At 50.2% G+C, this 18351-nt stretch overlaps 1 protein-coding gene across 1 annotated transcript; it reads right to left on the bottom strand.

Moving 5' to 3' along the window:
• Positions 1-2392: 2392 nt before the first annotated feature.
• On the bottom strand, positions 2393-16959 carry TLDC2 (TBC/LysM-associated domain containing 2). The gene is made up of 6 exons (XM_057300819.2): positions 16877-16959; positions 14805-15036; positions 13666-13818; positions 12098-12193; positions 5324-5397; positions 2393-3602 (listed from the first exon to the last, which is right to left on the bottom strand). The coding sequence occupies exons 1-6, from the start codon at positions 16957-16959 to the stop codon at positions 3467-3469; spliced, it is 774 nt and encodes a 257-aa protein (XP_057156802.1). The 3' UTR covers positions 2393-3466.
• Between the last annotated feature and the right edge of the window lie 1392 nt (positions 16960-18351).

The raw sequence follows: 18351 nt of genomic DNA, 5'->3' as shown, positions 1-18351 counted from the left end.
AGGGGCTTCAGTCATAGAATTCTGCAAATTAATGACAACTCATGCTTTAATTTTGTATTTTGAACGTACACGCATGCTGAAGCTAAGTAACTTTTAATCAAAGAAATAAGATGGTATTAGGCAAATCTTACTATACTATGAAAAGCATTACCTTGCCTATTTTTAATATTATTAAAGCCTTTCTCCTTCAGTAGTCTATTTTCTTAGAATAACAACTCTTTTATCTACTCTGAACTCTATTTTTTTTCTTTTTTAAGAGACAAGGTTTTGCTCTGTTGCCCAGGTTGGACTCGAACTTTCCTGGGCTCAAGCGACCCTCCTGCCTCAGCCCCTCAAGTAGCTGGGACTAAAGTCATGTGCCACCACACCCAGCTTACTCTGAACTTTTATGACAGATGATTGTTTTTTGTTTTTAATGTAGAAATGAGACAAGGGTACAAATTGGAATTAGAAATTGACATTGTCATTGACAAACATGGCTAAAAACAAAACATCAAATCCTGCCCCCGTGAAGAGTTCCCTGTCACCTCAAGTTTGAGTATAGTCCTCTAAGAGTGAGCTAAGCATAAGTGAAAGACACCTCCCCTCACCCTTCTAGCCCCCTACAAGGTGCCAGGTCGGGGTAAAGAGTTGGAGATGATGGCCAGGAGTGGCCTCCAACACGCTGGTGAGAGGCCTGATTAGGTTTTGGGGAAGATCTGAGAGCTCTGGCCTCTTCGTGAGTGGAACATAAAGCCGCCTCTTGTTGGGAGATCCTACCCCAGTGACAGAGGAATCCCCCAAACTAGGCTGTGCCCTGGCTCCGTGGTGGCTCCAGACCCGGGTAGTGCCTTTGTCTCCTCAATACTCACTCCCCCGGTCCAGAGGGCCTTCCCACTGCCCAGCCTGGAGAAGGCCTCCCCTGACCTGCTCTCTCACTATCCTGGAGAGCTGGCCAGAGGCCATCACAGGCATCATCCTCAGAGCTCCTCAGACCTGGGACTTTGTTTTTGCTGGTTCAGTGCATTTTGTGTATTTAAGAGCAAACACTAGCCAGGCGTGGCGGCGTGTGCCTGTAGTCCCAGCTACTTGGGAGGCTGAGGCAGGAGAATTGCTCGAACCCGGGAGGCGGAGGTTGCAGTGAGCCTAGATCACGCCATTGCACTCCAGCCTGGGTGACAGAGTGAGACTCCATCTCCAAAAAAAAAAGCACAAACACTGCACTGCCTGTGCTGAAATTAGTGACCACCCAGTGGGTTCCAGGCTCCGCTAGGTAACTTCATTTTCCCAGCAGTGGAGTGGGCACCACCTTGGTGGGGCAGTGCCCCTGTGCCCAGGGCACACCTCATTCCCAGTTCTATAGCAATTCACCAAGAACAAAGTCTGCAGTTAGAGCCAAAGCTGGTGGTGGCCAGAGGGTGCTGAAGATACAGGCCAGTGGGGATGGGAGCCATGAGCCCCGAATGTCTTCTGCTCTGATGCTCCCCGGACTAAGCCTCCCTGGCACACTGGGAGTGAGGGGCAGCCTGAGCAAGTAGGGGAACTCAGACCACAGGCCAGCAGATTTCCTAGCAGTCTGTCACTGGCCACCGTGTAGCCAGATTCTGTTCCGTCCACACTGGGGTGAAGAGTACTTGGAATGTCTGCCATCCTGTATGATCACCCCACCCCCTGTCCATCCATCAGTAGATAATAAGGGTTGGTTACAATTCATAAGAGAATAGTTAAAACACTTCTCCTCTCATGCCTACCATGGTGCTGTATCAAGGGGATTTGTTCACATATGGGCTCAGCAACGCACAAGTGAGGTCAGCCATGGCACTAGGTTATTCCCATTTTAGCCAAGGTGCCTCTATAGGGGTCAGACATCATGTGCCCAGACCTAAGGTCAGGAATGTCATATTTTTCTGTTAAAATCATTTTATTTCTGTGTATCTTACCTTTAAATCATTGTGGTTTACTCTGAGATTCTGTAGTCCTAATATTGTATCATTGTGCTGTCTGCAAAACAACTTGAATCTATTTTGTTTGCATCTTTTGTTACATGTAACGCAGCTGTACTTTATGTTCTTTGCAACTGTTTTCATTATGAGAACTCTGTGCTATTTACAAGGTTACATTTTTCTTGGCCAGGCGAGGTGGTCATGCCTGTAATCCCAGCACTTTGGGAGGCCAAGGTGGGCGGATCACTTGAGGTAAAGAGTTGAGACCAGCCTGGCTAGCATGGCGAAACCCAGTCTCTACTAAAAATACAAAAATTAGCCGGGTGAAATTAGCCGGGCGTGGTGGTGTGTGCTTGTAATCCCAGCTACTCGGGAGGCTGAGGCAGGAGAATTGCTTGAATCTGGGAGGCAGAGGTTGCAGTGAGCCAAGATCAGGCCACTGCACTCCAGCCTCGGGGTCAAGAGCGAAACTCTGTCTCAAACAAAAGAAAGAAAGAAAGAGAGAGAGAGAGAGAAAGAAAGAAAGAAAGAAACATCTTCGCTATTTGTATAAAAATGGAAATTTTAACAGCTTAGCCTCTAGAGAGTTACTGAACGTGGTTCCACCTTGGGAATGTAAATAGAACTGCAAGTTAAAATGACTGGCCACTTCAACTGGGTAAGGGAAACAGCTGCAATAAAGCTTCGTGAATATATATCTCCATCTTGAAAGTTGTGTTCCACAAAGGTTTCGACCTCTTTGTCCAAAAATGCATATTACTCATTTACTCCTTTCATACCTTCATTGTGAAATTAAATAACAGACTCACAAGCACCTGGCACTGGTGGCAGACAAAAAGGCCTCAACATTCTGCAGCAGGCCAGAGGAGGAACGACGCTGCTACAGTCTTTATTAGTTCCAGTGCTCAAGCCCAGGTTTCTAAGGTTTGACAATATTCTGTAAGTTAAAATCATTTCCACACATACAGAGTAGAATCCTGTTTTTGTAAGTATACACACACACACACACACACATTCATGGAACATTGTCTGGAAGGATATACATGAATATGTTAAGACTTGGGGGGGTTGAATTTTAGGCAATTTTAATTTTTTTAACGTCTTCTGGTTTTTCTACAATAAACATGAATCAGTTGTAGAACCTCTAAAATGGTAATGTTCATGAGGTTGGTTTTCCTCGTTCAGTAGCTGGCGAGGAACAGCATAGTGAAAAATCTAGCCTTTGCCAGGAGGCAGGCACTAGCGGGGAAGAGATGTAGATTTTTCTGAGTTTTCTAAGACCCTGTTAGCTTAGGGTCTCTGTGCTGCTTGAGTAAGGTGTAAGCATCTTTTAATCCTTCACAGTCACCTCTGCAAAAGAGCAGTGCCTGCCCCCATGCCCCCACCTGTATCTTGGGTCCCCAGGCCACAAGGAGGCTGGCCAGCAGCCTCGGCCAACTCTAGGGCCCTTCACCATCTGTGTTTCGAACAGCACAGGCTGCCGTGTGTCAGGAAGGCCTGGGTGGCATCATGAGCAGGGCTAAGTACCTGTTGCCGCAGGGCTGTCAGCTGAGAAGCCAAGCCTCCAGCTCCTGGATGCAGAACTGCTCCTGCCGGGCCAGCACCTCGTTGTTGAAGGTCGGGCAAGGGGAGCTTCCCCCGCGAAACAAGTCTCCATCCAACCACAGCCCAAACCGGCCACTAGAGAGAAGAGGACAGTCTTGGTGTGGCTCACTCCTGTGTGCTGAAACCCCCAGGCTCTGCCACCAGCATCAGCTCTTGGCCATGCCAGGACGGCAGCCCAGTTTCACCTGTCTTATCGCCCCTTAAAGCAATTTATACTGAATTATTGGGGACTCAGCACATTGTTCCCCATGGGGTTAAGAGCTTTATTTATTTATTTATTTATTTATTTATTTATTTATTGAAACGGAGTCTTGCTTTGTCACCCAGGCTGGAGTGCAGTGGCACGACCCTGGCTTACCACAACTTCCACCTCCCGGGTTCAAGCAATTTTCCTACCTCAGCCTCCCTAGTAGCTGGTATTACAGGCTGCCCACCACTATGGCTGGCTAATTTTTGTATGTTTAGTAGAGATGGGGTTTTGCTATGTTGGCCAGGCTGGTCTCGAACTCCTGACCTCAAGCGATCTGCCTGCCTTGGCCTCCCAAAGTGCTGGGATTACAGGCGTGAGCCACTGCGCCTGGTCAAGATGGCAATTTTTTTTTTTTTTTTTTTTTTTTTTTTGATAGGAGTCTTGCTCTGTCGCCCAGGCTGGAGTGCAATAGCGCGATCTTGGCTCACTGCAAGCTCCACCTCCCGGGTTCACGCCATTCTCCTGCCTCAGCCTCCTGAGTAGCTGGGACTACGGGTGCCCACCACCACGCCTGGCTAATTTTTTGTATTTTTAATAGAGATGGGGTTTCACCATGTTAGCCAGGACGGTCTCGATCTCCTGACCTCGTGATCCACCCACCTCGGCCTCCCAAAGTGCTGGGATTACAGGCATAAGCCACCACGCTCGGTCCAAGATAGCAATTCTTAATACAAAAATTAGCCGGACGTGGTGGTGGGCAACTGTTGTCCCAGCTACTCGAGACGCTGAGGCAGGAGAATCACTTGAACCCAGGAGGCGGAGGGTGTGGTGAACTGAGATCACACCACTGCACTCCAGCCTGGGCGACAGAGCGAGACTCTGTCTCAAAAAAAACAAAATGGCAATTCTTTAACCAAAGCTAGTACATCTCAGGGTGCAAACTCTGAGAGCCCAAATGCTTCAGAGCGTCCATTCTAATCCCCTTATTTGACAGAAAACCTCGGCTGAAGCCAGGAAGTGAATTCCTGCAGATCAGCAATGGCTGATGTGTTCTGTGCCAAGCTGCCCCTCAGTGGAGGCTTTTCAGGCAGTTGGGAGAGCAAAGAATTTGCCTGGTACTAATCAAGCAATGCTCTCATCCCCGCCCTCAGGATAAGATGCATTCCCCCTGAATGTGAAGGTCACACCAGGATGACATCAACTTTTTTTTCCTACCTCTCTCTACCCCGTCCTCACCGAGGGAGGCTCCTGCAATGAGTTATGTCCCCTGCAAGTCCTGGGCTGGTGGAAAAACGAGGCACACTCATCTCTTGACGCTAGCCTCATCCAACCATGTGGAATTCTATTCTCAAAGTTGCATACATTCGACTAAACTGTCACCAGCTGTAACACTTCAGTGGGGGCACTCATGCATCCTTTCTCCTTAATACTGGCTTAGCATGAGGCTGAGGGGGTTGGCTGGGAGGCTGAGCAATGAAGGGAACGGCCTGAGAGTTTCCCACTAGCCTCGCCATTGCATCAAGGGCAGCCTAGCCCAGCAGTTCGGCAGAGGGAAAGGGACCAGAACACAGACCACCCCAAGACTCGGGAAGACTGAGACACTCACCTGCCACTGCCCATCATCAGTGAATCCAAGTCTCCCTTCACAAAGAAAGAGTTGCTTCCAGTCCACTTAAAGACCTGGGTGATACATAGGGAAAGGCTCAGGTTACTAAGCGAGCGAGTCCCGCCCTTGCAGTTTGACCCCGAACCACTGGGTGGCAGTGTTGTGGCGGGAACAGCATCCAGGCCCCAACCCAGCCGCAGCTGGGACTCCGGGCTCAGGGATCTTGGGGTTTATCTTCTCAGTCTCCTTGGAGTCACCACCGCATGCCCTCTAATTTGAATTCCTACAGCCTAGAAGCCTCTTTGTTCTAGAATAGGACAACGACCCCTGAGGCTTCCTGCTTCAAAGCTGGAGGGAGGAGGGGAGCAGTCCAGGCCAGGAGTGGGAACTGATACTGCCATTCTAACTAACCCTCACCCGGACAACACCAGCCCGCCTGCGCTTCAGTGCTGCCTCACATCCAGCTCATCAATAAGCCTCGCAGCTCTAGACACAGCGGGCCTGCAGCCATTTCTGTCCCGTCCTCTGCCTGGATCACAGCCTCCCAGCTGGTCCCTCTGCATCCACTGTCTGTACCTACAGCCATACCCACACTGCAATCTGCGTGATCTGTTCTACGTCCAAATCAGATGTTATCTCTCCTCTGCCTAAGTCCTCCAATGGCTTCCCATTGCAATGGGGATAAAATTCAACTCCTTAACAATGGCCAGAAGTGCAGCCTGGGACTGGCGCAGTGGCTCATGCCTGTAATCCCAGCAATTTTTTAACTAGCTGGGTGTGATGGTGTGCACCTGTAATCCCAGCTACTCAGTAGGCTGAGGCGGGAGGATCACTTGAGGCCAGGAGTTTCCTCGAGGTCAGGAGTTCTAGACCAACCAAGGCAACATAGTAAGACCCTCCCCTATCTCTAAAAAAAATTTTTTTTCTCTGTCTTTTGAGACAGAGTCTCGCTCTTTTGCCAGGCTGGAGTGCAGTGGCGCAATCTTGGCTCACTGCAACCTCCGCCTCCTGAGTTCAAACGATTCCCCTGCCTCAGCCTCCTGAGTGGCTGGGACTACAGGCACGCACCACCACGCCTGGCTAACTTTTTGTATTTTAGTAGAAACAGGTTTCACCATGTTGCCCAGGCTGGTCTCAATCTACTGACCTCGTGATCCGCCTGCCTTGGCCTCCCAAAGAGCTGGGATTACAGGCTCGAGCCACTGCACCCGGCCCTAAGACAAATTTTTAAACCTAGCTGGTCACAGTGGTGTGCACCTATAGTCCCAGCTACTGGGGAGGCTAAGGTGGAAGGATCACTTGAGCCCAGGAGTGGAGGCTGCAGTGAGCTATGATCGCACCACTGCACTCTAGCGTGGATAACAGCGCAAGACCCCAACTCTAAAAAACAACAAAAAAACTGTCAAAACTTAAAAAGTGCAGCCAGCTCTAACCCCTGATTTTCTCTCTGGCCCCTTCTCCCCCTTATTGACTACATATTAGCTACACCAGTCTTTCCATCCCTGGAACACCCAAAGCCCATTCCTGACCCAGAATCCCTCTGCCCAGAATGCTCTTCCCCTAGATCCTCAGAGGGCCCACCTCTCATCCTTCAGCCCAAATATCATCTCAGAAATTTCCTGGACCACCCTATCTGAAGTAGCCCTTCCTCCCAGACCCTGTTTCATTCCTCTTTATTTATTTATATTAAAGACGTTAAGTTCCGTGTGGCCTGTCTTCTTCCTGGCTGTATTCCTGGAACATATATATTTGTTGAATGCAAAAATTTTTCAAGAGTCAAAATAGTTTTAAAGGGCTGCAAAACGATAGGATGTTATTGTCTTAATCAGTGGCCCAAAATGCTGTGAGCAACCAAAGGGTTTTTAGCCGGAAAACAGACTAATAAAAGATTCGTCCTATGCTCAGGAGAGATGAGATAGATCATATTAACAAGTGACCACAAGGGGACAGAATCATTCAAGTCCTCCTCTACTTTCTCGAAGGACATGACCTTTGACATGAAGGAGTAAGATAAACGTTGCTGTGGAAGGAATTGAGACTAAGTTCATGGTGCCATTTGGAATAGCAATCAACGAACTACCGAATTCATGAGGAATACAAGTGCCAGAAGGCCAGAGATAGCCAAGAATTAACCAATTTTTTAGAAGATGAGATTCCATAACAATAGACTGGAAAGACAGGCTCCCCTGAAAAAGTTACTCATTTCATTCAACAATTTTTTTTTTAAAGCACTTATGCACCAGGCACTATTTTCAGGCCCTGGGTAGACTGCTGAATACAATAGACAAAAACCTCTGCCTCAACGGACTGACTTTCTAGTGGGAGAAGGCAGATAACAAAGTAAAAGAAGTTCTCTGGCCGGGCACGGTGGCTCACGCCTGTAATCCCAACACTCTGGGAGGCCAAGGCAGGTGGATCACCTGAGGTCAGGAGTTCAAGACCAGCCTCGCCAATGTGGTGAAACCCTGTCTCTACTAAAAATACAAAAATTAGCTGGGCGTGGTGGCATGCCTGTAATCCCAGCTACTCGGGAGGCTGAGGCAGGAGAATCGCTTGAACCTGGGAGGCAGAGGTTGCAGTGAGCTGAGATTGCCCCACTGCACTCCAGCCTGGGCAACAAGAGCAAAACTCCGTCTCAAAAAAAAAAAAAAAAAAAAAAGAATTTCTGTGTTAAATAATGGCAAACGCTAGGGGGAGAAGGACACTAAGGGCTTCCTAGGGCTGGGTGTTGTCATTTTATTTATTTATTTATTTATTTATTTTTAGAGACAGGGTCTTGCTCTGTCATCCAGGTTGGAATGCAGTGGCATGACCAATGACAGCTCACTGCAGCCTCAAATTCCTGGGCTCAAGCAATCTCCTGCCCCAGCCTCAGGGGTAGCTGGGACTACAGGTGTGTGCCACCACACCCAGCTATTTTTTTGCTTTTTATAGAGATGAGACGTCACTATGTTGTGAGGGCCGATCCTGAACTCCTGGCCTCAAGTGATCCTCCTGCCTTGGGAGTCCCACGAGTGCTGGGATTACAGACGTGAGCCACCACACTTGGCTGGGTGTTGCCATTTTAAATCAGGTAGTCAGGGAAGGCTTCACTGAGATGGTGACATCAGAACATAGAAGGAGGTGGGAATTGAACCATGCAGAGATCCAGTGGAGGGACATTCTAGGCAGAATAGCACGTGCAAAGGCCCTGAGGCAGGAGCAGGCTTGCATGTTTAAGGACCAGCTCAGAGGCCTGTGTGGTTGGAGCAGAGCGAGAGAAAGGAAAAGTAGCAAGAAACGCCATTCAGAGAGAGAGGCCAGAAGTTGTAGGGACTTGTAGATCATTGGACACACTTTAGCTCTTCTCCAAGTGAAAGAGGAAGCCAAGGAGTGACATGCTGTGAGTTCTAGCTTCCCCCCCACCATTTTTGTTTGTTTGTTTGTTTAAGACAGAGTCTCACTCTGTCACCCTGGCTAGAGTGCAGCAGCATGATCTCAACTCACTGCAACCTCCACCTCCCGGGTTCAAGAGATTCTCATGCCTCAGCCTCCTGAGTAGCTGGGATTACTGGCGCATACCACCATGTCTGGCTAATTTTTGTATTTTTAGTAGAGACGGGGTTTCACCATGTTGGCCAGATGGGTCTCAAACTCCTGACCTCAAGTGATCTACCTGCCTCGACCTCCCAAAGTGCTGGGATTATAGGCATGAGCCACTGCGCCCTGCCCTGGCTTCCCTTTTAAAAGGATCACTCCAGCTACTGTGCTGACTGAAGTGGAGGCAGTGAGAGACCTTTTAGGAGGTGATAGCAGGGACACACAATGATGGTTGCTTGAACCAAGATGGCAGTAAAGGACATGGCAGTGGTGGATCCCGAATATAGACAGAGAGAAGGCAGAGCTGTCAGGATTTGCTGACAGCTCAGATGTGGGGTTGTGAAAGACAAGAGTTAAGGAAGACTTCAAGATTTTCTGTCTCAGCAGCGGGAGATGGAGATGCCATTCACTTTGATGGGGGAAGATAGCAGGAGGAGGAGGCTTTGTGCGGGAAAGCCAGGAGCTCCGTCTGGGACATGGTAAGCTGGAAATGCCATGTTTGGGGCCAGATGCAGCACTCATGTCTGTAATACCAGCACTTTGGGAGGTGGAGGCTGGCAGATCACTTGAGCTCAGGAGTTCAAAACCAGCCTGGGCAACATAGTAAAACCACATCTCTACAAAAAATACAAAAATCAGCCAGGCATGGTGGCATGCGCCTGGAGTCCCAGCTACTTGGGAGGCTGAGGCAGGAGGATCAATTGAGCCCAGGAGGTGGAGGTTGTGGTGAGCCGAGATGGCGCTACTGCACTCCAGCCCGGGTGACAGAGTGAGACTCTGTCTCAGAAAAAAAAAAAAAAGAAACGCCATGTTTGAGATGCAAGGAGAGATGATGGACAGTTGTTGGATATACGTGAGTTTGGAGTCCAGGGAAGAGGCCCTCAGCATACAGGCAGCATGGAGAGCTGTGGGAATGGACGAGAACACAGAAGAAATGAGGGTCGCTAGAGAAGAGATGAGAACCAACACCTGAGCTCTGATGTTGAAAGGCTGGGGAGATGAGGACGAACCAGCAAAAGATTCTACTAGGAATAGTCAATGTAGGAATAGTCCAATGTCAGTGCAATGGAAGGAAAATTCTAGACCTTTAGAATTCTAAGACTTAAGTTCAGGAAGGCAAGTGGTGATGAGTAGTACCAGCACTGGCTCACCATGCCTCCCTCACCCTTTCCTGGATCCTGGGAAGCTCGATGGAGCCCCTCCAGCTGATGGCAGCAATGCGATAGCTATGGCATATTTTGCCTTTAGCAAAGCAGTCCATAGCTCCTTGTGAACTCCCTGTCATGAGACCAGATGACTGTGTGACTGGATGTGTCTGAAGGAATCTTAGTCTGTGCATTGGAGAGATCTCTAATAGCAGAATACCTGGAACGACTTCATCCACTGAACAATTTAAAAAAAAAAAATTTTTAAGAGACAGCATCTCACTCTGTTGCCCAGACTGGTCTTGAACTCCTGAGCTCAAGCAATCCTCCCACCTCAGTCCCGCAAAATGCTGGGATTACAGGTGTGAGCCAGCCACTGCACCTGGCCGTGTTTTGCTTTTGTTTTTTCCTTTTTGTGGAAAATGGCATCTTGCTCTGTTGCCCAGGCTGGTCTTGAACTCCTGGGCTCAAGCGATCCTCCTGCCTCTGCCTCCCTAAGTGCTGGGATTATAGGCATGAACCACAGGGCTTGGCCTGGCCATTTTTACTAGTAGTAAAAGTAGTATGCTCTGTGCCAAGCAGGTACTGCTCAATAGCTTTAGTGAATAAATAACCCAGAGGCAGGAAACCTTTGGATGGAAGGTGTTTGGGACTATTATTCTCACCCAGCTCCTGGGCAGCTCGAGCCACCTGACTATACCAGTCACCTTGTGCCTGTCACTCTCCCACTCATCATTAATTAGAAACCTGAACTCTGACTCACCACCCACCACCCTTCACAGCTCTCTGGTAAACTTCACTGTCTACGTGGACTCGTCCAGGCCCTGCCCCAGAATGGGTTTCCGCCGCTGTCTTCCATGTTCACATCTGAGAATTTGTCCTTACCAGGGATGGCAGGTGTCTCCTCCACAGCCTATTTCAAATGTCCCTCTCTCTGTCCACTGTATCCTGTCTTCCAACACATTGTCCAACTGCTGTCACTGCTCCAAGCCTTTGATGTCAAGGAGACCTCTCATGCCAAGCCCACCTCTGCCTTGGTGTCCCCCAGTGCCCCCCGCTTCTCTCCCCTCCCCTCCTGGTCCAGTTTAGGTTCCGTGGTCCATGTTGTATTTTCACTCCCTTCAACTTCCTTTCCCTCTCTGCCTCTGTTAAGCCAGTTTGGCAAAACCCCCAACCCTGGCTGTCCACTCTCTGCTGTCCCCTCTGCAGGCCTGCGCCGAGCAGCCGATGCACTGAAGTGGCGGTGCCCTAATCTCACAACCCAAGCCGCCACTCACACGGCCCAGCGGCGCTTCTGCTGCTCTGGTGTTCTCCAGCAGGCTTCCCTCCCTTCCCACACCTGTGATGACCTCCATACCCGATCCTTCACCTTCCTCCAGCAATGACCTCACCCCATATTTCTTTTTTTTTTTTTTTTTTTTGAGACAGGGTCTTCCTCTGTTGCCCAGGCTGGAATGCAGTGGTGCGATCACGGCTCACCACAGCCTCAACCTCCCGGGCTTAAACGATCCTCCCGTATCAGCCTCTCAAGTAGCTGGGACTACAGGTGTACTCTACCATGTCTGGCTAATTTTCGTATTTTTTGTAGAGATGGGGGTCTCACTATGTTGCCTAGGTAGGTCTTGAAATCCTGGACTCAAGCAATCCACCTTCGTTGGCCTCCCAAAGTAGGATTACAGGCATGAGCCACGGTGCCTGGCCCCCATACTTCCTGAGAAGCCATTGGCTGTGTCCTCCTTTGTCGTCCTGCCACCACACCCTCAGGTCTACTTTGGACCATCTTGTCTTCCCAGCCTGTGCCTGGCAGGCATGGTCCTCCCTCCTCTCAGCCAGTCAGCGGTTGCCAGAGACCCACCAAATACGTTTTAAATGCAGGACAGGCAGGTCAAGGGGGATGCTCTGCCCACCACTGCCCTGCTCATTCCCCTGTGGGAAGATGGTGGCACACCAGGCAGCCCATCGTGGAGGATGGAGCTGGGGGCCACTGGGACCCCGGGAGCTTTGTCTCGCCACACACCCCACTCCCCCCATGGAAGGTTGGGAACATCACCTTCAGCTGTGGGGAGAAGGAGAAGAGGAATGTCTCGCCAGTACCATAGAAGCCTTTGCTGAGTCGGATAGCCGAGGAGGAGAAGGCTCCAAATATCTGGAAAGTGGAAGTTGTAGTCTGCAGCTGGAAGGGAGCTAGGGGTCCTCTGGCAACCCTCATTCTTCAGGTTTAGTAATACAGGCTCATCCTAGAGGGCACCTGGGAAGCTGGGGCAGAGCTGGGGCATGGGGGCTCCACACCCAAGAGCAGGAATCCTTATGCATCCTTTCCCTTAATGCTCCCCAAGGAAGAGCCCCTGCTGCCTTCCTCCTCTGGGCCGTCAGGGCCCTCCTTTTTCTTAAATATACTTATTCTGGGCCGAGCGTGATGGCTCACGCCTGTAATCCCAGCACTTTGAGGGGGCTGGGGCAGGCTGATCACCTGAGGTCAGGAGTTCAAGACCAACCTGGCCAACATAGTGAAATCCTGTCTCTACTAAACATACAAAAATTAGCCGGGCGTGGTGGCGAGTGCTTGTAATTCCAGCTACTTGGGAGGCTGAGTTAGGAGAATCGCTTGAACCTGGGAGGTGGAGGTTGCAGTGAGCCGAGATTGCACCACTACACTCCAATCTGGGTGACAGAGCGAGACTCTGTCTCAAAAAAAAAAAGTATATGTATGTGTATATATATATATATATATATATATATGTATGTATATATATTCTACACAAGTAATCACAGAAAAAAGTAGAAGTAATAGACAAGCAAAAGAAAAAAAGTAAAGCCATCTCTTAATCCCCCTCCTTCTTCCCCAAGATAACCACTCTTAATATTTTGGTATGTTTCCTTCTGACATCAGTTTAATGCCAGTGTACATCTCTATTTTTTTTTTTTTCAGACAGGGTTTCACTCTGTCACCCAGGCTGGAGTGCAGTGGTGTGATCATGGCTCACTGCAGCCTCAGCCTTGCAGGCTCAAGTGATCCTCCTGCCTCAACTACCCTGCAACACCCCTGGCCCCAGTTGCTGGGACTATAGGCATACACCACCACACCTGGCTAATTTTTTTGTGGTGGTTGTTGGTTTTTGTTTTTGTTTTTGGGTTTTTTTAGAGACAGGGTCTGGCTATGTTGTCCAGGCTGGTCTTGAACTCCTGGACTCAAGCCTCCTGCCTCAGCCTCCCAAAGTGCTAGGATTACAGGTGTGAGCCACCGTGCCCAGCACCCCCATAGTTTCTTCTGCTTCTGAGGATGAAGATGCAGTTTTACAGTCAAATGATTATTTGCTTAATGTCTGACCCTTCCCCTATTAGACCATTAGCTCCAAGAGAGCTGGCACCTCTTCTGGGTTGATTCTGCTCTATCCCACCGCTCACCTGGCACACAGAAGGCGCCCCATGTAGATGTGTTGAATGCATAAATGGGGGAATGGCTCTGAGTGGGCAGGTCTCATTGCCATCATCAGTGTCCATTATAGGTGACTTAGTCCGTCACTCTGCCTGCTTGTCCCTGAGCTGCCCTGGGACAGGGCCCACGAGTACCTGGTGGGGTGCCCCCAGAGCCTCGGGTGGTGCCCCTGCCCAGCTCACCTGCCCGTCCTGGTCCCTGAGCACCAGCAGCACTGGCCCGCTGCAGCCCTCCATCCGCCGGTACAGGCTCTGCAGGCTGAAACCGTCCCTTGACGTGCAGAAGACCAGACTCCAGGGATGGCCGGTGACTCTTGGTGGGAAGTGAAAGCTGAGCTGGGGACAGGGTTGGAGGTGAATGGAGGAGTTCTCCTCGCGCCCTCCTGCCATATCCTGGGGGTGGGCTTGGACAGCTAGCATGCATCCAGCACAGTGCTTTACAGGCGATAGAGCAGTTTGCTGTTTCTAGGGACTTTCATGCCATCAGCAATAGCCCTTGGAGATAGGGGTTGTTATTCCCATCTTATAGATGAGGAAACTGAGGCCCAGGGAGGGTGGAACAACTAGCCCAAAGCTCGCATGGGTAGTGAATGGTAGAGACAGGATTTGAACCCAGGTCAGGACTCTCAGGACTCTTTCTGCTTGGTCACCCTTGCCCCCAGAGGCTAGAGAATAGGAAAGATGCTGAACCCTCCTCCTGATCCTCCGTCTCATCCGCCCACCCCTCTCCAGCTTTGGCCTCAGTTCCCAAGGGCTGGTTCTAGGTAGGAATTAGTTTCTTTCCTTTTTTTCTTTTGAGACAGAGTCTCACTCTGTCACCCAGGCTGGAGCAGAGTGACACAATCTCAGCTCACTGCAACCTCCGCCTGCTGGGTTCAAGCAAATCTTGTGCCTCAGCCTCCCGAGTAGCTGAGACTGCAGGTGCACACCACCACGCCCGGCTAATTTTTGTATTTTTAGTAGAGACAGGGTTTTGCCATGTTGGCCAGGCTCGTCTCCAACTCCTGGCCTCAAGCGATCCCCCTGCCTTCGCCTCCCAAAGTGCTGGGATTACAGGCGTGAGCCACCGCGCCCGTCCTAGCCTCTTTCTTTACCTCCTTAACCTCCTGGCCCAGTGTAGAGGGAGGTGCTAGCAACACTGGATGATTTTACAAGAAGGGAAAGCAAAGCCCTGAGAGAAGAAGCAATTTGCCGGAGGTAACGCATGATGAGAACAGAGCAAGAGTGACTCTAGGTGCCCCTGGGCGTGGCTGGTGTAGGGCAGGAGGGTGAGACTCTTAGGTTTAGGGCTGAAATTCTTGTGCCATGGGCAATGCCCAGACCTGCCGAATCTCCGAGGCACTCAAAACCTGGCTGGCTTCTGTCAGCTGGGGCACCGTGGGATCCTCAGGAGCAGCAGCTGGGTCTGGAGCTGCCTCCTCCTCCTCTTCCTCTTCGTTACCCTCCTCCCCAGACAGGGTGTCCTCCACCTGGCTGGGCTGCAAAAACACAAAGTGGCCTGGTGTGTCCAGGGACAGGAGGTCCCAGCTTCTACCATCTACTGAGCCCAAGAGCCTCCTCGGGCCACCTCATCACTCCCTGCCCATGTGCCTGTAACCCCCAGCCCAGCCCAGGGTAGTTGGGGGTTTCCACGACAGACAGGACGCTGCCCCTGCCGCCAGCCTGCTTCCTCTCTGGCCCCTGCCGGCTGAGGGCTGGAGCACAGTCCCCCCACCCCTGCCAGCACCCCACAAGGCTCAGATGGGGCCGTGGGCCGTGCGACTTGTCGGTCTGTTTGCCATGGATCCTGAGTGGGTGGCAGGGATCAAGTTCTAAGCTTGGGAGCAGAGGGGAAGGCAGGTGGTGGCACAGCCCTGGGAGCTTCAATTGTGTGTGTTTGTACATTAAATAATAACAACAAAAAACCCATCCTTGCCCAGGCCTGTGTTCAGTGTGCACGTCTGTGATCTCTGTGTGTTTCTTCTTCTTTTTTCTTTTTCTTTTTTTTTTCTTTTTTTTCTTTCTTTTTTTTTTTTTTTTTGAGACAGGGTCTTGCTCTGTCACCCAGGCTGGAGTTCAGTGGTGCAATGTCAGCTCACTGCGACCTCTGGCTCCCAGGTTCAAGCAATTCTCTTGTCTCGGCCTCCCAAGTAGCTGGGATGACAGGTGCTCACCACCATGCCTGGCTAATTTTTGTATTTTGAGTAGAGACATGGGTTCCTCCTGTTGGCCAGGCTGGTCTCGAACTCCTGACCTCAGATGATCCACCTGGCTCGGCCTCCCAAAGTGCTGGGATGACAGGCATGAGCCACCGCGCCCGGCCTTCTGTGTATTTCTTCTTATCAGCATTTTCCAAAGGAAGAAAATGAAGCCCAAAGGTTTCCCCGTGAAGCCGGTGAAATGATGCATGCAGTTATATGTGGGATCATACATGTAGGTTCATGTAAAGTGTGTTTGTCTGTGCGAATTGTGTGTTGGCTTGGAATAGAGTTGTGTAGGCACATCAATGTGTGGAGGTATTGAGTGTAAATTTGTGTTTATATATCAATGTGTTTGTGTGAGTTGTGATGGTGTAAATATATACATCCATAAGGGGCATCATTATTCACTCATTCATTCATTCGAGCTTCTACTCTGTACCAGAGTGTGTGTGTGAGTGTGTGTGTTTGAATGTGTGTGTGTCTGTATGTGTGTTTGAGTGTGTGAGTGCATTTGAGTGTGTATGTGTGTGTGAGTGCATTTGAGTGTGTTTGAGTGTGTGTGTGTGTTTGCATGTGTATGCGTGTGAGTGTGTATATGTTATATGTATGTGTGTGTGTGTGCCTCCACACAATGACCTTGCAGGCTTTTCCCAGGAAGAAGAGACCTCTCAAGGGCTGAGAGATGGACAGGACCCCCTCTCCTGCCCCGCTCTGTTCTCCAGGCTCAGGCCTGAGGCAGGTCTAGCTGTGTGTGGCTCTGAACAGAGCTCCATCCAGCACCCACTCCAGGGAGGAAAGGACAGAGACATCGGTCTGTCCCCCTTGAGAACCTTGGAGCAGGGGTGTTAAGACCCCATGTTCCTGAGTCAGTCCTTGCTCCAAACCGCAGGCCTGCCAGGGAGGGACTTGAGAGGGGAACAAGTCACTGCCCGCATCCAACCCTAGCCCAGGCCCCACCCTGCCAGAGACCTCACCTCCTTCCACCTCCCAACCTGCACCACAGACAGAGTTGGAACCCTTACCAGCCGAGTGTAACGCCAGCGGAGGCCTCTCATTCTCCTGTCCCTGCTCAGCCGGCCGTGGGCAGTGAGCGAATCCTCAGCCCTGCCCAGGAAGGAAGCGCTGATAGGTGAGGCCTAGAGATGAGAAGGAGAGGCCTGGGGCACACCCAGCCAGCTCCATGCCCACCCCAGCTGCCCTTTGCTCCCTCTCACCTGTCACTCCAGGCCGAGCTGCTGCTGGGTGAGTCTGTGAGCAACTCGGCATTCAAGACCTCATTGCAGTTAGCATGTAACATGTATTAACCATACACCATAAATTCTGGTTGCAATTCCTTTCTACCTCCTTGTCCTTCTGGCAGCCTGGCCTTGGGACTGTGGGCCATTGGCCAGAAGCCTAAGGCCCAGGCTGGAGGTCTGGGGCCTCTAGTTCCCCGTATGACCTTGGATAAGCCCATTTGCACTCCTGAGCCTCAGTTTCACCACACACAACATGTAACATGTTGAACCAGATAATCTCAGAAGACTTCGCGGGACTGACAGTCTGCCATTCACTTCCCTCTCCAAGCCGATGAGTGTGTTAGAACAGAAGCTAGAAGGGGGCATGCCTAGACTGAAAGAACAATCTGGCCCAGTGCAGTGGCTCATGCCGGTAAGCCCAGCACTTTGGGAGGCTGAGGGAGCCGTATCACTTGAGTCCAGGAATTTGAGACCAGCCTAGGCAACATGGTGAAACCCTGTCTCTACAAAAAATATAAAAATTAGCTGGGCATGGTGTCGTGCGCCTTAATCCCAGCTAATCGGAAGACTGAGGTGGGAGGATCACCTGAGCCTGAGAGGAGGAAGCTGCAGTGAGCCGAGATCACGCCACTGCACTCCAGCCTGGGCAAGAGTGAGGCCTTGTCTCAAAAAAAAAAAAAAAAAAAAGCTATTTTCACTTTGCATCCTAAACATAGATGTATTTTAGGCCTTCATCTTTGCTTTGCTTGTCATTTAACAGAAAGTTTCTTTATTAAGTCTTTGTTTCTTTTTCCATATTTAGTTTCAGATGGGGGTGGGGGGAACAGATGAATTTCTTTTTTTTTTTTTTTTTTTGAGTCGGAGTCTCACTCTGTCGCCCAGGCTGGACTGCAGTGGCATGATCTTGGCTCACTGCAAGCTCTGCCTCCCGAGTTCATGCCATTCTCCTGCCTCAGCTTCCCAAGTAGCTGGGACTACAGGCGCCCGCCACCACACCTGGCTAATTTTTTGTATTTTTAGTAGAGACGGGGTTTCACTATGGAACAGATGAATTTCTAAATTGAAACATAAATAAACTTTTGTTAATGTTCAGTAAAAAAAAAAAGAATAGATTTTAAAAGGTGTTTTGTTTTGTTTTGTTTTTTAAGATGGAGTTTCACTCTTATTGCCCAGGCTGGGGTGCAGTGGCGTGATCTGGGCTCACCGCAACCTCTGCCTCCCGGGTTCCAGTGATTCTTTTGCCTCAGCCACCACCCAGCTAATTTTGTATTTTTGGTAGAGATGGAGTTTCTCTATGTTGGTCAGGCTGGTCTCGAACTCCTGACCGCAGGTGATCTGCCCGCCTCAGCCTCCCAAAGTGCTGGGATTACAGGCGTGAGCCACTGGGCCCGGCCCAAGCTTTTTTTTTTCTAATTAAAAAGTGATATTTAGATATTGTAGAAAATTTGAGA

Source organism: Pan paniscus, chromosome 21 (genome assembly GCF_029289425.2).
Source record: "Pan paniscus chromosome 21, NHGRI_mPanPan1-v2.0_pri, whole genome shotgun sequence".
In the NCBI taxonomy this organism is placed as follows: Eukaryota; Metazoa; Chordata; class Mammalia; order Primates; family Hominidae; genus Pan; species Pan paniscus.
The sequence above is the reverse complement of the archived record's forward strand: the minus strand, read 5'-3'. Positions and strand labels throughout refer to the sequence as shown.